The sequence below is a fragment of the Bos mutus genome, chromosome 2 (genome assembly GCF_027580195.1).
Source record: "Bos mutus isolate GX-2022 chromosome 2, NWIPB_WYAK_1.1, whole genome shotgun sequence".
Lineage (NCBI taxonomy): Eukaryota > Metazoa > Chordata > Mammalia > Artiodactyla > Bovidae > Bos > Bos mutus.
This window is the reverse complement of record NC_091618.1, coordinates 87,623,088-87,648,699: the sequence shown is the minus strand read 5'-3', so window position 1 is coordinate 87,648,699 and position 25,612 is coordinate 87,623,088. Positions and strand designations below refer to the sequence as shown.

General features: G+C 37.4%; 1 protein-coding gene across 2 annotated transcripts in view; it reads left to right on the top strand.

Moving 5' to 3' along the window:
- ORC4 (origin recognition complex subunit 4) overlaps positions 1 to 25,612 on the top strand; it is a 94,701-nt gene that overhangs the window by 31,460 nt on the left and 37,629 nt on the right. For both annotated transcript variants that reach the window (XM_070390062.1, XM_005905613.3), the window contains 3 exons: positions 12,430 to 12,503; positions 20,350 to 20,426; positions 20,918 to 21,008. In XM_070390062.1, coding sequence (XP_070246163.1) covers positions 12,447 to 12,503; positions 20,350 to 20,426; positions 20,918 to 21,008 — 225 coding nt within the window. In that variant the 5' untranslated portion in view covers positions 12,430 to 12,446. The remainder of the gene's footprint in view (positions 1 to 12,429; positions 12,504 to 20,349; positions 20,427 to 20,917; positions 21,009 to 25,612) is intronic.

Below are 25,612 nucleotides of genomic sequence, written 5' to 3'. Positions count from 1 at the left end.
AATACAAATGATTTATACTTCAAGTAAAACACATGTAGTAAAATATTACCATGGTAGTATCCAGCAGTGGAAATTCAAACTGCTTAAAATATAGATAATTTATTACGAAATTTATTTCTTTTAACACAGAGATCCCAAGATTAACAAAAGATAAAAGTTTTTTTTTAATTTAAAAATAATTTTAATCAGATGGCATATACAGCTCTAAGTCTAGTGATGTAAGAGAAGGTAAAGTCAATTATCTTTACAAAAAGATTATTAACTACTACTTTTTATAACTTTGGATTGATAGTTTATTATTAACACATTAAAAAAAGATTAGTAATACATTCTCCATTCCAGAATTAGGCCAGCATATTTGATATTTATACTGCCTTCAATTAAGACTTGTAGGATTAAAAGGAGTATCTGAAATGAATTTTACATTTACTTGTCAAAATCTACAGTTTTTCTTGTTTTATTAATATTTACCAGTACTCCAGACATCTTCCATTTCTCTTTAATTTTGCTGTGATTTGGAATACTGTCCCTACTCATTTCAAAGTTGCAGCTACTGAATTCCAGTTTCAGTTCAGTTGCTCAGTAGTGTCAACTCTTTGCAACCCCATGGACCACAGCACGCCAGGCCTCCATGTCCCTCACCAACTCCTGGAGCTTACCCAAACTCATGTCCATCGAGTCGGTGATGCCATCCAACCATCTCATCTTCTGTTGTCCCCTTCTCCTCTTGCCCTCAATCTTTTCCAGCATCAGGGTCTTTCCAAATGAGTCAGCTCTTTGCATCAGGTGGCCAAAGTATTGGAGTCTCAGCCTCAGCATCAGTCCTTCCAAAGAACACTAAGGACTCATCTGCTTTAGGATGGACTGGTTGTATCTCCTTGCCATCAAAGGGACTCTCAAGAGTCTTCTCCAACACCACAGTTCAAAAGTATCAATTCTTTGGCGCTCAGCTTTCTTCACAGTCCAACTCTCACATCCATATATGACCACTGGAAAAACCATAGCCTTGACTAGATGGACCTTTGTTGGCTAAGTAATGTCTCTGCTTTTTAATATGCTGTCTAGGTTGGTCATAACTTTCCTTCTAAGGAGTATGAGTCTTTTAATTTCATGGCTACAGTCACCATCTGCAGTGATTTTGGAGCCCCCAAAAATAAAGTCAGCCACTGTTTCCACTGTTCCCCATCTATTTGCCATGAAGTGATGGGACCAGATGCCATGATCTTAGTTTTCTGAATGTTGAGCTTTAAGCCAACTTTTTCACTCTTGTCTTTCACTTTCATCAAGAGGCTCTTAAGTTCTTCACTTTCTTCTGTAAGAGTGGTGCCATCTGTATATCCAGGGTTATTGATATTTCTCCCAGCAATCTTGATTCCATCTTGTGCTACATCCAGCCCAGCATTTCACATGACGTGCTGTGCATATAAGTTAAATAAGCAGGATGACAATATATAGCCTTGATGTACTCCTTTTCCTACTTGGAACCAGTCTGTTGCTCTGTGTCCAGTTCTTAGTGTTGCTTCCTGACCTGTGTACAGATTTCTCAATAGGCAGGTCAAGTGGTCTGGTATTCTCATCTCTTTCAGAATTTTCCACAGTTTATTGTGATACACACAGTCAAACGTTTTGGCATGTCTAAAAAATTAAGCAACACAGATTGTAAGTCTAATTGAATATGGAAATAGCGAACATTTGAAATAAGGGAGTTAATGGTTTTTATCTGAAATGAAACCAGAAAAGCAAAGGCAGAAGTGAAGATGAAGATGCCAGAACTTTTTCTAAATCATTCATGATGTGATAAAAGAAATATCTGAGGCCACTATTGAAATCATAACTTTAAGCAAGATGTCCAGGAAAGGGCACTTATGTATCATATTTAAGATAAATGAAAATTCAGACAAAGTCAAGGAGAATGAGAACTTGAAAACTCAAATTGATGGTAATGTCAGCTGTCCTTATCAGCTCTGTGTTCACCAGAGCCTAGAGTTGAATTCTTGGTTCTGTAGTGTGACCTTTGCAAATTAACCTTCCTAAGTCCCAGTTTTCTTCTCTGTAAAATTTGAAATAAAAGTATTACTTGATTCATAGGATTATTGTGGGGATTACAGTAAAGTGCTTTATTTGATATGCCATGCTGTCAAAGGCCACCTTGATTCAGAGTACCTTTTATAAATTATCATAATACATTGGAGAGGAGAACCAAGACAACAGTTAAGAGTTGGGTGGGAGGGTGGGGTGAGGGGAAGAATAAAGCTCGAAAAGGATTCTTGTTCAGAACAATTGCTTTGGGAGTACTTTGACAGTGCAGTGAAGTATCGAATACAGCTTCAAGTAAGATGCCGCAGAACTATGATGCCAACCTTGTATAGACTATTTCTCAACATAAAAAATACAAATTTAAATACTAGTAATGAAATGGAATTATGGATAGATCAGTCTATACAGAGTTACATGGACCTTGAAAACTCCAAGTCACTAGTGCCCAAAGCCATTCAACACCTGGAAGTGATTAAGATTGCTGCAGCTCAGCCCCAGATTTCTCATTTCATAATAGGTCTGGGAACAAATTTGAGAATTTCATTTCTGATAAAGTCCCAGGTGATGTTCCTGTTACCAGTTGTGGAACCACATTTTGTGAGCTACTGAGAAAATTGACTTGATTATTGTTCTGTCTACATCAAAGCTGATAAAACACATAAGAGGCCACAGAAGATGGAGAAGATGGAGAAATCCGGTATAGACAGCATCTCTCACCATGCTAAGTGTAAGGTAAAAAATATTTGAGGATCATGAGGGGAAAACAGGAGAATGGAATAAAACAGGCCTCAGGAGGCCAGTGGACTTTCATCATAGTAAGTAAACAAGCTCTGAAGCCCTAGGGGGCTTCTTAGTAGATAGAAAAAGAGATCACAAATCATAAAGCATAAGGGAAAAAAAAAGAGACAAGTTGTTTCTCTTTCTTCCTGTTACTAAAAAATAACGAAAAGTTTTTGTCTGACCAGCTGACACTTTAGAGACCTTTCTGAGGGTATTCCAAAATAGTACACTGTTCCTGTGATCTATTTGGGAGATCCTTGTGGTTTCCTAAATAGTCATATAAACTTTTAAAATTAAAGAATGAAAAAAACAAAAAAATTCCGTGAATGTTTTATGCTTATATGTTATCCACTGATTAAAAGAAGAAAAACCTAAACTTTTATTTCTTGCAAAGAATTTTTTAACTGTTTTTTGATATGTATATTTCAGTAGCATTCATCAGTATTTCCTGAGATACACTTACATTCCTAGGTTAAAAAAAGTGAAAATTAGTACCTAAAAAACAAAATACTTAGGAAAGTTATAAACTGAGTACCAGTCTAAGACTGGTTAGTATCAAACAACATGAAAGATTCCTAACTCAAAAAGGCCAAAAAAGATGTGCTTGATTCAGGAGATGAGGAAAGACATTTGCTCTGATGCAGCCAGCTAAATAATGAAGCTAATGGAAGATTGTACTCATTGTCCTAATTACACGATGAATGGGGAACTGGTTAAGCACTAATACTATACTACTGTTGGACAGGTGTGTCAGCTACCATGATGCAAAGTATGTAGTAGCCAGGAAGACATGAACAAAGTAGATGGATGTCCACTGGAAAAAAAAAATTCCCTGGGCAACCTACTTGAATCTTTAGGGGTAGAAACTCCTCTCTCAGCTTTTTGAAGCAGTAAGTGTTATACAAAGCTGGGTAAAAACAAAATGGATTAATGTCAAGGAGCATGTCTGTAGAGTTATTGGTAAAGGTCAGTGGGATCTTTTTTTATAAAACCTAAGCAACCTGATTCTCCAAGCCAGGCTTAAGCAATACATGAACCGTGAACTTCCTGATGTTCACGCTGGTTTTAGAAAAGGCAGAAGAACCAGAGATCAAATTGCCAGCATCCACTGGATCATCAAAAAGCAAGAGAGTTCCACAAAAATATCTATTTCTGCTTTATTGACTATGCCAAAGCCTTTGACTGTGTGGATCACAATAAACTGTGGAAAATTCTGAAAGAGATGGGAATACCAGACCACGTGACCTGCCTCTTGAGAAACCTATATGCAGTTCAGGAAGAAACAGTTAGAACTGGACATGGAACAACAGACTGGTTGCTAATAGGAAAAGGAGTATGTCAAGGCTGCATATTGTCACCCTGCAAACGCTGGGCTGGAAAACACACAAGCTGGAATCAAGATTGCTGGGAGAAATATCAATAACCTCAGATATGCAGATGACACCACCCTTATGGCAGAAAGTGAAAAGGAACTAAAAAACCTCTTGATGAAAGTGAAAGAAGAGAGTGAAAAAGTTGACTTAAAGCTCAACATTCAGAAAACTATGATCATGGCATCTGGTCCCATCACTTCATGGGAAATAGATGGGGAAACAGTGGAAACAGTGTCAGACTTTATTTTTGGGGGCTCCAAAATCACTGCAGATGATGATTGCAGCCATGAAATTAAAAGATGCTTACTCCTTGGAAGGAAAATTATGATTAACCTAGACAGCATATTAAAAACCAGAGACATTGCTTTGCCAGCAAAGGTCCATCTAGTCAAGGCTATGGTTTTTTCAGCAGTCATGTATGGATGTGAGAGTTGGACTATGAAGAAAAAAATTGATGCCTTTGAACTGTGGTGTTGGAGAAGACTCTTGAGAGTCCCTTGGACTGCAAGGAGATCCTGCCAGTCCATTCTAAAGGAGATCAGCCCTGGGTGTTCATTGGAAGGACTGATGCTAAAGCTGAGACTCCAATACTTTGGCCACCTCATGCAAAGAGTTGACTCATTGGAAAAGACTCTGATACTGGGAGGGATTGGGGGCAGGAGGAGGAGGGGACAACAGAGGATGAGATGGCTAGATGGCATCACCGACTTGGTGGACATGAGTTTGGGTAAACTCCGGGATCTGGTGATGGACAGAGAGGCCTGGCGTGCTGCAATTCATGGGTTCGCAAAGAGTCAGACACAACTGAGCGAGGAAACTGAACTGAAGTGAACATACTGTTCAGCATAATTATTGCACCAATTTACATTCCCACCCACAATGTAGGAGTGTTCTCTTTTCTCCATACCCTCTCCAGCATTTACTTGTAGAGTTTTTTGATGATGGACATTCTGACTGGTATAAGGTGGTACCTCATTGTAATTTTGATTTGTATTTGTCTAATAATTAGTGATGTTGAGCAACTTATATGCCTATTGGCCATCTGTATGTCTTCTTTGGAGAAATGTCTATTTAGGTCTTCTGCCCACTTTTTGATTGGGTTGTGGTGGTGGTGGTGGTTTTTTTTTTTTTTTTTTTTTGTCATTGTGTTTGGAAACTAAGCCATTGTCATTTGCAATATTTTTCCCACTCCATAAGTTGTCTTTTTGTTTTGTTGCTGCAAAAGCTTATAAATTTGATTAGGTCCCATTTGCTTATTTTGGCTTTATTTCTTTTGCCTTGGGAGAATGAGCTAAGAAAACACTGCTACGATTTATGTGATAGAATGTTTTGCCTATGTTTTCTTCTAGGAGTTTTATGGTGTTAGGTCTTAATATAAAAATCTTAAGCAATTTTGAGTTTATTTTTGTGTATGGTGAGGATGTGTTCTAACTTCATTGATTTACATGCAGCTGTCCAGCTTTCTCAGCACCACTGACTGGAGAGACTGTCATTTCTCCAGTATATATTCTTGCCACCTTTGTCAAAGAGATGTGTGAGTTTGTTTCTGGACGCTCTGTTCTGTTCCATTGATCCATGTCTGTTTTGGTGACGATACCACACTGTTTTGATTACTGTCACTTTGTAGTATTGTCTGAAGTCTGATAGGGTTGTGCTTCCAGCTCTGTTCTTTTAACTCTCAAGATGGCTTTGGCAATTCTGGATCTTTTATGGTTCCCTATAAATTTTAACATTATTTGCTTTAGTTTTGTGAAAAATGTAATATGTAATTTGATAGAGATCTTATAATCTGTACATTGTTTTGGGAAGTCACTTTAACAATATTGATGCTTCCAATCCAAAAGCATGGAGTATCTTTTCATTTCTTTGGATCATCTTGAAGATTTTGGACACAGCATTAAAAGACATAACTCTGTGACATCAACAACTGAAAAGGGTGGGGGTGCAACAGTAAAGGAGCAAAGATGTTGGTATGTTATTTAAGTAACAGACTAGATTTTTACACCTTTAGCACATTAAAAGCAATCTCTGTGATACCTGCAAAGAAAATACTTGTGAATATACAAGAAATGAAATAAGAAAGGAATTTAAATGTTTCCCTACCCCTTAAGGCTTCCCGCGTAGCTCAGTCCATAAAGCATCTTCCTGCACTGCAGGAGACCTGGGTTCAATTCTTGGGTCATGAAGTTCCCCTGGAGAAGGAAATGGCAACCCCCTTCAGTATTCTTGCCTGGAGAATCCCATGGACAGAGGAACATGGTCGACTATATAGTTTATGGGATCGCAAGAGTCAGACACAACTTAGCACTCTCTCTCTCTAACCCCCAAAATCAACCAAGCACAAAAGTAGATAGTAATATAGAGAATGAGAGACAAAAAAACTGTAAGACATATGGAAAACAAATAGCAAGATGAAAGAATTCCTTACCAGTAATTAGTTTAAATATAAATAATGGGGAAATAGTGGAAACAGTGGAAAGTTTTATTTTATTGCGCTCTATAATCACTGTGGACAGTGACTGTAGCAATGAAATTAAAAGGAAAGCCTTGACAAACCTAGACAAAGATCATATAGTCAAAGCTATGGTTTTTCCAGTAGTCATGTACACATGTGATATTTGGACCTGAAAAAAGGCTGAGTGCTGAAGAATTGATGCTTTCAAATTGTGAAGACTCTTGAGAGTCCCTTGGACTGCCAGAGATCAAACCAGTCAATCCTAAAGAAAATCAAACCTGAATATTCAGTGGAAGGACTAATGCTGAAGCTCCAATACTTTGGCCATGCAATGCATAGACCTAACTGATTGGAAAAGACCTTGATTCTGGGAAAGATTGAGGGCAGGAGGAGAAGAGGGCAACAGAGGATGATGGTTGGAGGCATCACCAACTCAGTTGACGTACGTTTGAGCAAGCTCCAAGAAATAGTGAAGGAGTGGGAAGCCTGCAGTTCAAGGAGTTGCAAAGAGTTGGACAGGACTGAGTGACTAATACTTTCACTTACATTAAAATGGGGGTAAGTGTTGGAGATGAGAAGAAAGCTCGCATAGATATCCAATCAAGAAATAATGGTGATGTAAAGCAGGGTTAGAGGCAGCTAGTTACAGGAGTGGATTGGTTTTAGTTTTATTAGGCAATTTAAATTAGACCAGTTATTACTTGAAGCTCTGAAATTGAAAATTAGGTTTATTCTCCTGAGCAAAATGTAAGTTTAGAGGAGGATCTACCATAAACCAATAATGTAGGATGTATAAACTCTAAAGAAATAATATTAAGCTATTCTTTGGGATTATCCTTTTTACTGCTCCTCTTTATAGTTAAAATAGTAGCTTCTACCAAATTTTATACACCTAAATAATTGTAGTCACCTATTTTTCATTTGATGACAACATGAGTAATGACTTCATCATGCATAGACCTTCAGCTTCTTTTACACTTTGTCGCTAGTCCTATTTAGAATAGTAACACCTTGGTATCAGACAGTAAGAAATAAAGAGTCCAGTGTTCTGTTTAGTCGCTCAGTCATGTCTGACTCTTTGCGACCCCATGAACTGCAGCACGCCAGGCCTCCCTGTCCATCACCAACTCCCGGAGTCCACCCAAACCCATGTCCATTGATTTGGTGATGCCATCCAACCATCTCATCCTCTGTCGTCCCCTTCTCCTCCTGCCCTCAATCTTTCCCAGCATCAGGGTCTTCTCAAATGAGTCAGCTGTTCGCATCAGGTGGCCCAAGTATTGAAGTTTCAGCTTCAACATCAGTCCTTCCAATGAACACCCAGGACTGATCTCCTTTAGGATGGACTGGTTGGATCTCCTTGCAGTCCAAGGGACTCTCAAGAGTCTTCTCCAACACCACAGTTCAAAAGTATCAATTCTTTGGCACTCAGCTTTCTTCACAGTCCAACTCTCACATCCATACATGACCACAGGAAAAACCATAGCCTTGACTAGACGGACCTTTGTTGGCAAAGTAATGTCTCTGCTTTTTAATATGCTGTCTAGGTTGGTCATAACTTTCCTTCCAAGGAGTAAGCATCTTTTAATTTCATGGCTTCAGTCACCATCTGCAGTGATTTTGGAGCCCAGAAAAATAAAGTCTGACACTGTTTCCACTGTTTCCCCATCTATTTGTCACGAAGTGTTGGGACCTGATGTCATGATCTTAGTCTTCTGAATGTGGAGCTTTAAGCCAACATTTTCACTCTTGTCTTTCACTTTCATCAAGAGGCTCTTTAGTTCCTCTTCACTTTTTACCTTAAGAGTGGTATCATTTGCATATCTGAGGTTATTGATATTTCTCCTGACAGTCTTTGATTCCAGCTTGTGCTTCCTCCAGCCCAGCATTTCTCATGATGTACTCTACATATAAGTTAAATAAGCAGGGTGACAGTATACAGCCTTGATGTACTCCTTTTCCTATTTGGAACCAGTCTGTTGTTCCGTGTCCAGTCTGTTGCTTCCTGACCTGCATACAGGTTTCTCAAGAGGCAGGTCAGGTGGCCTGGTATTTCCGTCTCTTTCAGAATTTTCCACAGTTTATTGTGATCCACACAGTCTGAGGCTTTGGCATAGTCAATAAAGCAGAAATAGATGTTTTTTCTGGAACTCTTTTGCTTTTTCCATGATCCAGCTGATGTTGGCATTTTGATCTCTGGTTCCTCAGCCTTTTCTAAAACCGGCTTGAACATCTGGAGGTTCATGGTTCACGTATTGCTGAAGCCTGGCTTGGAGAATTTTAAGCATCACTTTACTAGTATGTGAGATGAGTGCAGTTGTGCGGTAGTTTGAGCATTCTTTGGCATTGCTTTATGATTCACTGGTAAAATTTGAGGAGGAATTCAGTCAAATGTAATTTAATAATCTATTGTCTTATAATAATAATATTACCTATTGGCAGATAATATTATTCTCTTCTTTTGTCATTAAACAGTTGAAAGAAAGTGTATAATTAGACTTTTATTTTTCCTAAATTTTTATTTTGAAATTATTAGAGACTCACAGAAGTTGCAAATGTAGTTCGTAGTGTTCCATAAACCCTTCACCCAGATTCTCTGTAGCGTGATGTCTTATGATATTGCAGGTCAAAACCATGACAAAAAACGTTGACATTGGTATAACACTGTTAACTGAACTACAGACCTTATTCAGTTCTCAACAGTTTTTACTTGTACTCATTTTTGTGCGTCTATTTAATTCTCTGTGACTTGATCCCATGTGTATATTTTGTGACATTGCAATAAAGATACAAAACTGTTTCATCATTACAAAGAAAATTCTTAATGTAACTCCTTTTTTATTATCATACTCATTCCTCAGTTCTGTTTCTTTGCCATCATGTATCTGTTCTTCATCTTTATAATAATTTTGTCATTTCAAGAATTTTTTAATGTAATCATGCAATATGTAATATTTTTGTGATCAGCCTTTATTTTTGCTCTCAAAGCGTAATGCCTTTGAGAGCCATCCACAGTATTGCACATATCAGTGGTTAATTTTTTTTTTTTGCCTCAGTTTTAGTCCCTGATGTGGATGTTTCCATTTCTTTAACCCCATTAACTCATTGTAGGACATTTGTATTGTCTTCAGTTTTTTGGCTGTTCCAAATAAACTTATTATTGAGACTCATATTACAGATTTTCATGTGAGCATAAATTTTCATTTCTGTGATATAAATACCCAAAAGTGTAATCACTGTGTCACACGGTAAGTGTTTGTTATAAGAAATGGCCAAAAGAAACTTTGCAGAATGGCTGTAACATTTCACATATCTCACCAGTCATTGTATGTGAGATCTTTCTTCTCTTCATGCTTACCAGCATTTGGTGTTTTCTCTGTTCTATTTTTGCTTTTCAAATAAATGTGTACCTTGTTGTGGTTGCAATTTGCCTTTTTCTAATGGCTCATGTGTTTCAGGTGTTTATTTGCTATCCATATAGCCTCTTTGTTTGAAATGTCTGTTTATGCCTTTGACCCATTTTTCTAGTTGGATCGTTTATGGTTGAGCATCAGTCTTTTGATTAATACTTAATTTACGGTCAAAATTTATGTATAGGCACTGAAGTGTGGTGTGTATGTATGTTTCTTTCACGAATGATCACCAAATGGTCATGGGTCACCATGTGCATGTTTTTAGTGACTTACCGGAAGTATATTCAATACAAGGAGGCAGTTTAGACATCACCCTGTGACCTCAGACATTTTACTTAGCTCTACTGAGCATGTTTTCTCAGTCCATGAAATGGGGAGAAATATATTTTAATTCCATTAGTACTGTGAAATAGCTACTAACATAGCTTTGAAAAGATAAAGTATATTGTCAAGTCTCTCTCCCATTTTTTTAGAATTTACTTTTTATTGTCTCGGGTACAGTTGTTCCATTGTTTCCTGTGATTTCAGACCTTTTTCACAGTCGAGTATCTTAAAACAGAATGAAGATGTAATTTCATATTCCTGAAAGGGTTTTTCCCCACACACAAATCTGATTTAAGAGAAAAAAATTTAGTAGGATAAAATTAAAATAATCAGTGTAAAGATTGTCAAGCAAGGTGCCTTGAATAAAGAAAAGGTTGCTAAAAGGTGCCCTAAGGCAGCTGAGAAAACCACTTTTCTCCTAAGAGGGAAGCTTAAGGAACCAAAGCATCGGGAGAGTACTCTGTTCTTGTACTCTATTCTGTCCTGGAGCCAGAATCCTTCTGGGACTTAAGTGAAGTCGTGTCCGACTCTTTGCGACCCCATGGACTGTAGCCTATCAGGCTCCTCCGTCCATGGGATTTTCCAGGCAAGAGTGCTGTAGTGGATTGCCATTTCCTTCTCCAGGGGATCTTCCCGACCCAGGAATCGAACCTGGGTCTCCCGCATTGCAGGCAGACCTTTTTCCATCTGAGCCACCAGGGAAGCCTCAACTGGTTCTGGGACTTAGGCCTCGTCTATACTGTAAGGGAGGGTACGGATTTGCTTGCTATCTGTCAAAGCATTGCTCTGCTGCTGTCCTGTAGAAACTAATTCCAAAGGTGGTTGTCTAAATGTCAGTATATGAAATTAGTAAGTATGAATATAAAAATATATCACAGGCAGATCTTCCTTCAAGTTGTTGAAATTTGTGCTTTTTAAAATCAGGTGGCTAAGTAGCAGTTATATATAATCAAGATATATACTTATAACTATGTATATAATATATATGTATTTTATATCTGTGTGTGTGTATATATATAGATAGATAATAGTTATGTATAATGAAGTATAACTAGATCGGGTTTAAATCCTGACTGACCTTTGTACTGTTATGGTTTTGGTCAGGTTACTTTTCTGTGTCTTCTAATCTGAAAGAGGTATTAGGATTATTCCATAGGATTATTCTGAGAATTAAATGAGATAATAAATTCAAAACACTTCTAACAATTCCTGGCTAAGTTATTATTACCTGATTAGTGAAGTACTTCTCTAGGAAATTGCTGGTGAGAAAATTAGATCTTTTAGGTTGAAGGTGTTTATCTATGAATATATTGCCCTCAAGGAGAATTTTACAGAACTTTTTTTTTTTGTTATTATATATATACATATATATACACACACACACATGTATATTATTCCAGTTAATGCTTGGAATTTTTAAGTATTCTCAATTTGGTGGCATTGACCACAAAATTTTGTGTAGTATGATATGTTTATGAATAAAGAGAAGGACAGGCAATTCTGTATGTTTGCAGAAGAAACAATTTACCTAGTCTGTAATGACTGATTGATGAGTGTAGCAAGAAAGCAAAGTTTTTCTGGAATAGATGATCCTGTGGAATGAATGTGGGGAGAAACATTCTATACAAAGGAAACACATCCATTTTTTTTTGTTTGTTTGATTTTGTTTTTAAAGGCAGAGAAAGGAAGCGGAATACTAGATTGAAAAGAAAGGTAGAACTAATTATAAGAACCATCTAAAATGTGAAATGGGAGTGTCAAATAAACCTGTAGTTAGGTAAAGAGGAGCCATCGAGATTTTTTTTTCTGGTTTTATTAAGAAATAACTTACATATATCACTGTGTAATTTTAAGTTGTGCAGCATAACGGTTTTATTTACGTATTATGAAATGATTCCCATAGGTTCAACTGAAAATTTTTAAAGTTTCAGAAATTTTAACATTTTTCATGTTTTAGAACTTGTGTGAGTCTGTAATAGTAAATTCTTAATTTCTGTAAGCCAATCATCCTTACATTCATGCTAAAATTTTGTATTATTTTTTAAAGGATTTCAATTTGTGGAAATGAGCAGTCGTAAATCAAAGAGTAGCAACTTAATACAAGCAGACTACATTTCACAGGTTAGTGTATATTTTCATTAATCTGAAGGCCTGTTACCATGTAAAGGGGATAAGAGAAACAGTCATCTTCTTAACTTGAATTCTCCCCTTTTTATGTATGAAGAACCACACTTTCCGTTGCCAAGGGGAAAGTGTCTTTGCTGCTTCCTAATTTCAGCCTCTCTAAATGTTTGGATAGATGGAATCCTAATTTTATTCATGTCTTCTTAAATGTTCTCAAGTTTCAATTTAGTTTAGTATCTTCAGAGTTTTTCACTTCTTAAGGTAAGTTTCTTGAAAAGTATTTTATTCCTTTTGTTGTGGTTGTAAATGAAATTATTTTCTTACTTTTATGTTTTATTTGTTCCTAGTTTATCTAAATGAAATTGATTTTTCTATATTAATCTTGTATTCTGTAACCTTGCTAAACTCATTTATAATATTTTTTTTTAGTTTATTCCTTTGGCTTTTCTGTGTATAACATCATGTCCTCTTCAAAGAGATACAGTTTTACTTCTTCCTTTCCAGTCTGTATGCCTTTCATTTCTTTTGTTGTCTAATTGCCATGAGCAGAACCTTCAGTATAATACTGAGTAAGCTACCAAGAGCAGACCATTTTTTATATTGGAAAAATGTGTTCAGTCTTTTACCACTGAGTATGATGTATGACATTAGCTCAAACTCCTGCACAATTGCACTCATCTCACACGCTAGTAAAGCAATGCTTAAAATTCTGCAAGCCACGCTTCAGCAATACATGAACCGTGAAATTCCAGATGTTCAAGATGGTTTTAGAAAAGGCAGAGGAACCAGAGATCAAATTGCCAACATCTGCTGGATCATCGAAAAAGCAAGAAAGTTCCAGTAAAACATCTATTTCTGCTTTATTGACTATGCCAAAGCCTTAGATTGTGTGGATCACAATAAACTGTGGAAAATTCTGAAAGAGATGGGAATACCAGACCACTTGACCTGCCTTTTGAGAAACCTGTATGCAGGTCAGGAAGCAACAGTTAGAACTGGACATGGAACAACAGACTGGTTCCAATAGGAAAAGGAATACGTCAAGGCTGCATATTGTCACCCTGCTTATTTAACTTATATGTAGAGTACATCATGAGAAACAGTGGCCTGGAGGAAGCACAAGCTGGAGTTAAGATTGCCGGGAGAAATCTCAATAACCTCAGATATGCAGATGATACCACCCTTATGGCAGAAAGTGAAGAGGAACTAAAGAGCCTCTTGATGAAAGTGAAAGAGGAGAGTGAAAAAGTTGGCTTAAAGCTCCACATTCAGAAGACTAAGATCATGGCATCTCGTCCCATCACTTCATGGCCAATAGATGGGGAAACAGTGGGAAAAGTAGCTGACTTGATTTATTTGGGCTCCAAAATCACTGCAGATGGTGACTGAAGCCATGAAATTAAAAGATGCTTACTCCTTGCAAGGAAAGTTATGACCAACCTAGACAGCATATTAAAAAGCAGAGACATTACTTTGTCAACAAAGGTCTGTCTAGTCAAGGCTATGGGTTTTCCAGTGGTCATGTATGGATGTGAGAGTTGGAATATAAAGAAAGCTGAGCACCAAAGAATTGATATTTTTGAACTGTGATGCTGGAGGAGACTCTTGAGAGTCCCTTGGACTACAAGGAGATGCAACCAGTCTATCATAAAGGAGATCAGTCATGAGTGTTCATTGGTGGGACTGTTTTTGAAGCTGAAACTTCAATACTTTGGCCACCTGATGCAAAGAGCTGACTCATTGGAAAAGACCCTGATGCTGGGAAAGATTGAGGGCAGGAGGAGAAGGGGATGACAGAGGATGAAATGATTGGATGGCATTACCGACTCAATGGACATGGGTTTGGGTGGACTCCGGGAGTTGGTGATGGACAGGGAGACCTGGCTTGCTGAGATTCATGGAGTCACAAAGTGTTGGATGCAACTGAGCGACTGAACTGAACTGATGATGTTAGCTGTGATTTTTTGTGGATATTAACAGGTTGAGAAAGTCTCCTTATATTCCTAGTATATTTAGTGTTTTTATCATGAACATTTAATATTTCATTTTTTTTTTTTTAACTTTACAATATTGTATTGATCTTGCCATACATCAACATGCATCCGCCATGGGTGTATACGTGTTCCTCATCCTGAACCGCCCTCCCACCTCCCTCCCCATACTATCCCTTTGGGTCATCCCAGTGCACCAGCCCCAAGCTTCCTGTATCCTGCATTGAACCTGGACTGGCTATTCATTTCTTATATGATATTATACATGTTTTAATGCCATTCTCCCAAATCATCCCCCCCTCCCTCTCCCACAGAGTCCAAAAGACTGTTCTATACATCTATGTCTCTTTTGCTGTCTCGCATACAGGGTTGTCGTTACCATCTTTCTAAATTCCATATATATGCGTTAGTATACTGTATTGGTGTTTTTCTTTCTGGCTTGCTTTATTCTGTATAATAGGCTCCAGTTTCATCCACCTCATTAGAACAGATTCAAATGTATTCTTTTTAATGGCTGAGTAACACTCCATTGTGTATATGTACCACAGCTTTCTTATCCATTCATCTGCTGATTGACATCTAGGTTGCTTCCATGTCCTGGCTATCATAAACAGTGCTGCGATGAACATTGGGATACACGTGTCTCTTTCAGTTCTGATTTCCTCAGTGTGTATGCCCAGCAGTGGGATTGCTGGGTCATATGGCAGTTCTGTTTCCAGTTTTTTAAGGAATTTCCACACTGTTCTCCATAGTGGCTGTACTAGTTTGCATTCCTACCAACAGTGTAAGAGGGTTCCCTTGTGTATATACTTGAGGAGTCTAGCTGGGAATGGGTGTGATATTTCTACACTGGCTTAACCAGAACTACATTTTTTTATAGCAAAACTTAATGTTATTGACATTCCTTTGTAAGACCTTACTTACCTTCTGTTTAAAGGAAAGTGTTTAATTATGCTTTTAAAAATACTGGACTGGAATGGATGGATTTAACTCAGATGATCATTATATCTACTACTGTGGGCAGGCATCCCTTAGGAGAAATGGAATAGCCATCATAGTCAACAAAAGAGTCCAAAATGCAGTACTTGGATGCAATCTCAAAAACGACAGAATGATCTCTTTTTGTTTCCATGGCAAGCCATTCAATATCACAGTAATCCAAGTTTATGCCCTGACCAGTAATGCTGAAGAAGCTAAAGTTGAACGGGTCTATGAAGACCTTCTAGTACTAACACCTTCTAGTACTAACACTCAAAAAAGATGTCCTTTTCATTATAGGGGACTGGCATGCTAAAGTAGGGAGTCAAGAAATACCTAGAGTAAGAGGCATATTTGGCCTCGGAGTACAGAATGGAGCAGGGCAAAGGCTAATAGAGTTTTGCCAAGAGGACGCACCGGTCATAGCAAACACCTTCCAAAAACACAAGAGAAGACTCTACACATGGACGTCACCAGATAGTCAACACCAAAATCAGATTGATTATATTCTTTGCAGCCAAAGATGAAGAAGCTCTATACAGTCAGCAAAAGCAAGACCAGGAACAAACTGTGGCTCAGATCATGAACTCCTTATTGCCAAATTCAGACTTAAATTGAAGAAAGTAGGAAAAACCATTAGATCATTCCCCTATGACCTAAATCAATACCCTTATGATTATACAGTGGAAGTAACAAATAGATTCAAGGAATTAGATCTGATAGAGTATCTGAAGAACTATGGATCTAGGTTCATGACTTGTACAGGAGGCAGAGATCAAGACCATCCCCAAGAAAAAGAAATAACAGAAAGGCAAAATGGTTGTCTGAGGAGGCCTTACAAATAGCTATGAAAAGAAGAGAGGCTAAAGGCAAAGGAGAAAAGGAAAGATATATCGATTTGAATGCAGAGTTCCAAAGAATAGCAAGGAGAGATAAGAAAGCCTTCCTCAGTGATCAATGAAAAGAAATAGAGGAAAACAGTAGAATGGGGAAGACTAGAGATTTCTTCAAAAAATTAGAGATACCAAGGGAGCTTTTCATGCAAAGATGGGCTCCATAAAGGACAGAAATGGTATGGACCTAACTCAAGCAGAAGATATTAAGAAGAGGTGGCAAGAACACACAAAAGAACTATACAAAAAAGATTTACATAACCCAGACAGTCACTATGGTGTGATCAGTCACCTAGAGCCAGACATCCTGGAATTCAAAGTCAAGTGTGCCTTAGAAAGCATCACTACAAACAAAGCTAGTGGAGGTGATGGCACTCCAGTTGAGCTATTCAAATCCTGAAAGATGATTCTGTGAAAGTGCTGCACTCAATATGCCAGCAAATTTGGAAAACTCAGCATTGGCCACAGGACTGGAAAAGGTCAGTTTTCATTCTAATCCCAAAGAAAGTCAATGCGAAAGAATGTTCAAACTACCGCACAATTGCAGTCCCGTACTCTTGCCTGGAAAATCCCATGGATGGACGAGCCTGGTAGGCTGCAGTCCATGGGGTCACTAGGAGTCGGATACAACTGAGAGACTTCACTTTCACTTTTCACTTTCATGCATTGGAGAAGGAAATGGCAAGCCACTCCTGTGTTCTTGCCTGGAGAATCCCAGGGACGTGGGAGCCTGGTGGGCTGCCCTCTCTGGGGTCGCACAGAGTCGGACACGACTGAAGCGACTTAGCAGCAGCAGCACATGCTAGCAAAGTAACACTCAAAATTCTCCAGGCCAGGCTTCAACAATATGTGAACAGTGAACTTCCAAATGTTCAAGCTGGATTTAGAATAGGCAGAGGAACCAAAGATCAAATTGCCAACATCCATAGGATCATCAAAGAAGCAAGAGAGTTCCAGAAAAACATCTACTTCTGCTTTGTTGACTATGCCAAAGCCTTTAACTGTGTGGATATCAACAAAATGTAGAAAATTCTTAAAGAGATGGTAATAACAGACCATCTGACCTGGTCTGAGAAATCTGCTTGTCTGAGAAATCTGCCTCCTGAGAAATCTGCTTGTCAAGAAGCAACAGAACTGGACATGGAACAATAGACTAGGAAAGGAGTTGTTCTAAATCAGGAAAGGAGTTGTCATGGCTCTATTTTGTCACCTTGCTTATTTAACTTATATACAGAGAACATCATGAGAAATGCTGAACTGGATGAAGCACAAGCCAGAATTAAGGTTTCCAGGGGAAATATCAATAACCTCAGAGATGCAGATGACACCACTGTTATGGCAGAAAGCAAAGAACTAAAGAGCCACTTGATGAAAAGGAAAGAGGAGAGTCAAAAAGTTGGCTTAAAACTCAGCATTCAAAAAACTAAGATCATGGCATCCGGTCCCATCACTTCATGGCAAATAGATGGGGAAACAGTGGAAACAGTGGCTGACTTTATTTTTGGTCGCTCCAAAATCACTGCAGATGGTGACTGCAGCCAGGAAATTAAAAGACGCTTACTCTCCTTGGAGGAAAAGTTATGACCAACCTAGACAGCATATTAAAGAGCAGAGACTTTATTTTGCCAACAAGGTCCATCTTGTCAAAGCTATGGTTTTTCCAGTAGTCATGAATGGATGTGAGAGTTGGACTATAAAGAAAGCTGAGCACTGAAGGATTGATGCTTTTCAACTGTGGTGTTGGAGAAGATTCTTGTGTTTCCCTTGGACTGAAATGAGATCCAACCAGTCCATCCTAAAGGAAATCAGTCCTGAATATTCATTGGAAGGACTGTTGCTGAAGCTGAAACTCCAGTACTTTGGCCACCTGATACGAAGAACTAACTGACTCATTGGAAAAGACCCTAATCCTGAGAAAGATTGAAGTTAGGAGGAGGAGGAGATGATGGAGGATGGGATGGTTGGATTACATCACTGACTCAATGCACCTGAGTTTAAGAAAACTCCGGGAGTTGGAGATAGACAAGTAACCTGCCATGCTTCAGTATATAGGGTCTCAAATAGTCAGACAGGACTGAGTGACTGAACTGAACGTATCTTTTTAAATAGCGGAGATCTTCCCTGTACACCTAAATTAATTCCTATACATGTACATACCTGTTTAACTTTCACATCAACTCACTTGAGAATTTTGGAACCTCTGAATATTCACTACAGCTTTGCTTCACTTTTTCTCTATCTTGTATTTTATTCATACTTGTCTCTCTGTAGACTTTAATGAAGTTTTAAACAAGAAAAACACTGAGGTTCGTGTTTTGATTTACAGTGATCTTGTCTAGGGGGAGGAATACACCCTGTGATTAATTGAATGTATGTTTGCTTCCTTAGGTTTTTTTATAGATATCAGCTATTTCCTATATAATAACTATATTGTATTACAGATTACTACTTTCTTTAATCTTCAAAACAGGCCTGCCAGAATAGTGTATTGTCTCTCGGACACCAATCTTTGTATTCTTTCCACTTCCTCCTAAATGCTAAGTATAGATTATTTTATCCCTAGTGAATAATTTGCTTCCCTGTGCCTCTGGTACATAGAAAGTGAACTCAGATTTTTTTCGTTGATACATGAAAGATCACTCCCATACTGCACACTTCAGTCTGCAAGAAGCAAATAATGTTGGCAACTTCTTGTTTCTGCTGATGGAGCTAAATCTGAAATAACCTCCTAAGGTTTTTGTCACTGGACACTTTTTGTTAGCAGCAAATGTAGAAAATAAACGATTTTGATGGTCCATCTTTTTAAAGAATCTTTTTTACAGCTGTGTCTAAGTCCTTCGTTTTAAGACAAAATAAAAATTTAGCTCTTTAGAAGAATTTTAATTAATTCCAATGATTTCCTATTTTATATCATAGATGAGTATGATTTTTTCCGTATATTTGAACATCTCCTTATATGCTAGGTTACTAATTTTTTGCAGATTACTGACTGTGTCATTTCTTACTAATATATATATGCTTTTTTTTTAGGCATAGATCATATTCTTTTAGTAGTTTTGTCCTCTGCATCTAATAGGTCCTCAATAACTGTGTGGACTTTAAAATTTCTTCTATTTCCTCAGAATCCTGACTTCTGTGAGAGGTACAGAAAGATAGGACTTGAGCTAAACCAGTTTAGATATGTTGGTCTCTAGATGGCTCCAACAGTAAAGAATCTGCCTGCAATGTTGGAGACCTATGTTCAATCCCTGGGTTGAAAAGATCCCCTGGAAAAGGAGCTGGCAGTCCACTCCAGTATTTTTGCCTGGGAAATCCTACTGAACAGAGAAGCCTGGTGGGTTACAGTCCATGGGATCACACAGTCAGATAAGACTGAGTGACTAAACTCAAAAGACTGAGGTATGGTTCATGAGCATTATTAGATTAGATTACATTATTAAATTCTCCCATTCTTTATTCCTTGACTGACATATTACACAAAATGAGGTATTCATTTATTCACATACATTAAAACAGCCCTCAAATTGCTGATGTAGCTAAAGTAACATCATAAAGCTCTCTTGTTGAAAGCTTCATAACTAAATTCTTATCCTTTCTCTGGGACTTGCTGCTGCTGCTAAGTTGTTTCAGTCATATCCAACTCTTTGCAACGCTGTGGACCATAGCCTGCCAGGTGCCTCTGTCCATGGGACTTTCCAGGGAAGAATACTGGAGTGGGTTGCCTTGCCCTCTTCCAGAGGATCTTCCTGAACCAGGGATTGAACCCACAACTCTTATGTCTCCTGCATTGGCAAGCAGATTCTTTACCACTAGTGCCACCTGGAAAACAAGAACTGTTAATTTTATCACTCATGATGACAAGTTGTTTAGGGAGAGCTGAATTGATTCATTAATACTTAACTCTAACTGCTATAAATATATTTACTTCTTCATTTTTGATTGCATATATGTTTTCATTTGTATTCACTTTATTTTTATCAGGTACAAAGAATTTTACGTGAAAGATTTTGTCATCAGAGTCCACATGGTAACCTATTTGGAGTACAAGTACAATATAAGTAAGTTTAGGTTCCCACTTGTCTGCTATGAAACTACTTATAGATACCCTTTAGGTTTTGTAGAAATTGTCATACACAGACTTTGTCTTAAACAAGGATAGCGAACATTTTTATAGAGGTAGTTTTGCTTTGTGTATAAAAAAATGATTTATTGTGAAGGAAGAGAAGATATACATATTTCCATAATGAAAAAAACTCTTTAACTTTCAATCTTGTATCATTTCTGTCATTTCGTATTATGGAGAGATTTCTGAGTTTGCCCCTAATGCTCAGCAGCCAGCTGTGGAGTGAAAGGTCCTAAGAGTTGCCACAGTTGTTCCTATCCCATACCATCATAAAGACCACAATATTTCAGTCTTACTTGGTTTCTTCTTGAGGTTTCTAGAGAATCAGTATTTCTGTTCTTCTCTGTAGGACTAATTTAAAAAGTATTACCTAGCAAATTATTTCAGCTTTGCTTTTTAAATTTTGGCCTCTTTATATCATTTCAGACACTTAATTGAACTGCTAAAAAGGACTGCTATCCATGGAGAAAGTAACTCTATTCTCATTATTGGACCCCGAGGTTCAGGAAAGACCATGGTAAAAGCTGTTGATTTCTGGCATTCCTTTGTTTTGTAGGCATGTGATGAGTCTTGTGGACAACATTGAAAATGTTTTTGATTATTTTCATCCTTGTGTTACTAGCATTTTTTTTTTTAATTTTAAGTCTTAGAATACATGCAAAGCCTTTATAAAGTTAGACTTGTTTATTTAAGTAGAGTGATCTTTTTTTACCTTATTTTTCGTCACAGTAACAAATTTTCAAATGTTATTTGTTCCATTGTGGTCTTTGGTCCTTCAAGAATTTGTGACTGCCAGTAGACAAAGCAAACTGGCATTTATTGAACATGTTCCTTGAACCTTTTATTTATCTTGTTATTTATTCTTTACATTAACCCTGCAAGGTAGGCATGATATTGTCTCTATTTGTAGATTAGGTAGCTATCACATCAAGCATTTTTTTTCTTTTAGTTTATTCTGTAACCCTAACTTAGGCAAGTTTTTTTAATATATACATTCACATCTTTTAGAGTTATCGTCTACTTTCCATCTTTATTATATTACGTTGGTTACCTCATAAAGATAACTCTTGCTTTTTTACCCTTGCTTTCTCTTTTCATTTTGTTTGTTTAGTGTATAAGACCAGTTATGGCTATTATATTACAAATATTACTATGTAATTGTATAATCTGCTTTTGCTTTATTCCATGCAGTAAATTTAGATTTCTCACTAATACACATTTTTACTGTGTATAGAAGTAAAATTGTGTATTATGTATTATTTTATATTAAGTAAAACTATGTAAAATAGAATTAGAATTGTTTTTATTTTTTAAGCAATACAGTTTGACTGTACATTTTGTAAAAATTAGGACTTTAGGATTTTACTGTCATCATCTGTTTCCAGTATTGTTTGTAGTACATAAATTGGAGATTTAGATCTAAATAATTTATTTTCTTTTAAAATTTTTTTCATTTATTATAATCACATTTATGACCATATTTATTTTTGACTCTGTTTAATTTATGTTCAGTCCTTTGGCTTAGTCCTTGTATACAACCACTATTTCTTTATCCTTAGTTTTTTTATTATTTTTCTTTGTGTTTGACTTCAGTGCTATTTATGGTAGTTTATATAGGAAAAGTATGTGACTAATATACTTTTGAGCTATAAGACTATTATTAAAACAACAGCTCTGTTAACAGTAGAAAAGTTGAGGAAAGATATGCACAGAAAGGTCATAGGAAATTAAATACAAATCAGTTTTAAACTTAGAAACATGTTTAATTTCACTCATAATCTGGTAAATTAAATAAAAATATAGTAATTTTTTCTATAAGATTAACAAAAAGATCTATAAAGTTGATAACATACTGATGTTCTTACTGGTGGTGTAAATTAGAATTAGACAAAATCTAACCATATTACAAATGTGCCTACTTTTGACTCAGCAACATTTCTAGAAATTTTTCTTTGTGAAATGATATGTGTATTGTTACTCATTGCAGTAATGTTTATTAGCAGTGCAGGATGAGAAACAGTATAAATGACCCTCAGAATACTGATTAATAAATCTTGATACATCCATCCATGTAATGGACTACGATACTGCAGTAAAAAAAGAATACAGAAATATTTGCATATCATCCAAAAAAGGGAAAAAATCATATTGTTGATTTCTCCATGAACAAAAGTTCCCTTAAATGTATACATTTAAATTTTTATTGGAGTATCATTGATTTACAATGTTGTGTTAGGTTCAGATATACAGCAGAGTGAATCGGTTATACATATACTTATGTCCACTCTTTTAAAATTCTTATCCCATATAGGCCATTACAAAATATTGTGTAGTGTTCTCTGTACTATACGATAGGTCCTTATTAGTTGCCTATTTTATGTGTAGTACTATGTTTAAGTCAACCCCAGTCTCCCAATTTATCTGTCCTACCTTTCCCCCTGGTAGCCACAAGTTTGTTTTCTACATCTGCGATACTACTTCTGGTTTATAAATAAGTTCATTTGTACCCTTTTTAAAAATTTTCCACATATAAGTAATATCATATGATATTTGTCTGTGTCTAACTTACTTCATTCAATATGACAGTCTCTAGGTCCACTCGTGTACCTGTAGATGACATTATTTTGTTCATTTTTATGGCTGGGTAATATTCCATTCAGTTTTCGTTCCAATCCCAAAAAAAGGAAATGCCAAAGAATGTTCAAACTACCACACAATTGCACTCATCTTTCACGTTAGCAAAGTAATGCTCAAAATTCTCCAAGCCAGGCTTCAATAGTACATGAACCATGAACTTCCAGATGTTCAAGCTGGATTTAAAACAGGCAGAGGAACCAGAGATCAAATTGCCAGCATCCACTGGATCATCAAAAAAGCAAGAGAGTTCCAGAAAAACATCTACTTCTGCTTTGTTGACTATGCCAAAGCCTTTAACTGTGTGGATCACAACAAACTGTGGAAAATTCTTAAAGAGATGGTAATAACAGACCATCTGACCTGCCTCCTGAGAAATCTGCTTGTCAAGAAGCAACAGTTAGAACTGGACATGGAACAACAGACTGGTTCCAAATTGGGAAAGGAGCATGTCAAGACTGTATATTGTCACCCTGCTTATTTAACTTATATGCAGAGTACAACGTGAGAAATGCTGGGCTGGATGAACATGAGCCGGAATCAGGATTGCCGGGAGAAACAACCTCAGAGATGCAGATGACACCACCGTTACGGCAGAAGGCGAAGAAGAACTAAAGAGCCACTTGATGAAAAGGAAAGAGGAGAATGAAAAAGTTGGCTTAAAACTCAACATTCAAAAAACTAAGATCATGGCATCCGATCCTATCACTTCATAGCAAATGGATGGGAAAACAATGGAAACATGACAGACTTTATTTTTGGGGGCTCCAAAATCACTGCAGATGGTGACTGCAGCCATGAAATTAAAAGACCCTTGCTCATTTTAAGAAAAGCTATGACCAACCTAGACAGCATATTAAAAAGCAGAGACATTACTTTGCCAACAGAGGTCCGTCTAGTCAAAGCTATGGTTTTTCCAGTAGTCATGAATGGATGTGAGAGTTGGACTGTAAAGAAAGCTGAGCACTGAAGAATTGATGCTTTTGAACCGTGGTGTTGGAGAAGACTCTTGAGAGTCTCTTTGGACTGTAAGGAGATCCAACCAGTCCATCCTAAAGGAAATCAGTCCTGAATATTCATGGGAAGGACTGATGCTGAAGCTGAAGCTCCTATTGGAGCTTGGAGTATTCTTTGCAGCCAACGTATTCTTTGGCCACCTGATGCGAAGAGCTGACTCATTGGAAAAGACTCTAATGCTGGGAAAGATTGAAGTCAGGAGGTGAAGGAAACGACAGAGAATGAGTTGGTTGGATGACATCACCGACTCAATGGACATGAGTTTGTGTAACTCCGGGAATTGGTGATGGACAGGCAAGCCTGGCGTGCTGCAATCCATTGGGTTGGAAAGAGTTAGATGTGACTGAGCGAGTGAACTTACTGAATATTCCATTGTGTATAAATATATATATGCACCACATCTTCTTTACCCTCTCCTCTGCTGACGGACATTTAGGTTGCTTCCAGCCCTGGCTATTGTAAATAGTGCTGCAGTTGAGCTGAATATCGAGGTGTATGAATCTTTTCAAATGATGGTTTTCTCCGGGTAAACACCTAGGAGTGGGTTTTCTGGGTCATGATATTCTGTTTTTAGTTTTTGAAGGAACCGCTGGGCTTCCCTGGTGGCTCAGAGGTTAAAGCATCTGCCTGCAATGTGGGAGACCTGGGTTCGATCCCTGAGTCGGGAAGATTCCCTGGAGAAGGAGATGGCAACCCACTCCAGTATTCTTGCCTGGAGAATCCCATGGAGAGAGGAGCCTGGTGGGCTACAGTCCATGCGGTCACAAAGAGTTGGACATGACTGAGCGACTCCACTTTCACTTTCACTTTATACGGTTCTCCATAGTGACTGTACCAGTTTACATTCCCATCAACAGTATAGGAAGGTTCTGTTTCTCCATGTCTTCTCCAGCACGTATTGTTTGTTGATTTTATTGATGATGGCCATTCTGACCAGTGTGAAGTGATACTCCATTGTAGTTTTGATTTGCATTTCTCTAATAGTGATGTTGAACATCTTTTCAAGTGCTTTTTGGCCATTTTTATGTCTTATGTCTTCTTTATGGTGTGCTGCAGTCCATGGGGTCACAGAGAGACACGACTTAGCCACTGAACAGTGTCAACAAATGTCTTTCTGAAATATTAAACAATAACATAGTGGGTTATTTGTTGAGTGGGATATGGGAACAGAGGTTAAGGCTCTTTTCACTATATATCTTTTTATTTTTTTTGAGGGGTGAACTATATGACCATGCAGTCTATTTTTAAAATTACAGAGTGGGAAGTTGGTTGAAGGCAAGGGGAAAAAACCCAGCAACCTAGTTAACAGAACAAATCACTGAACTCCTTCAGAACACATAAATATTAAAGAGATAGGAAGTTGAGTAACATAGGGAAATGTAAAAAGACTATTTTAAATCAAAATATTATTTTGCACGTTACTTATAAATGACTGGGATTAAACTCTTCGGTCACTTTTTTTTTTCCTCC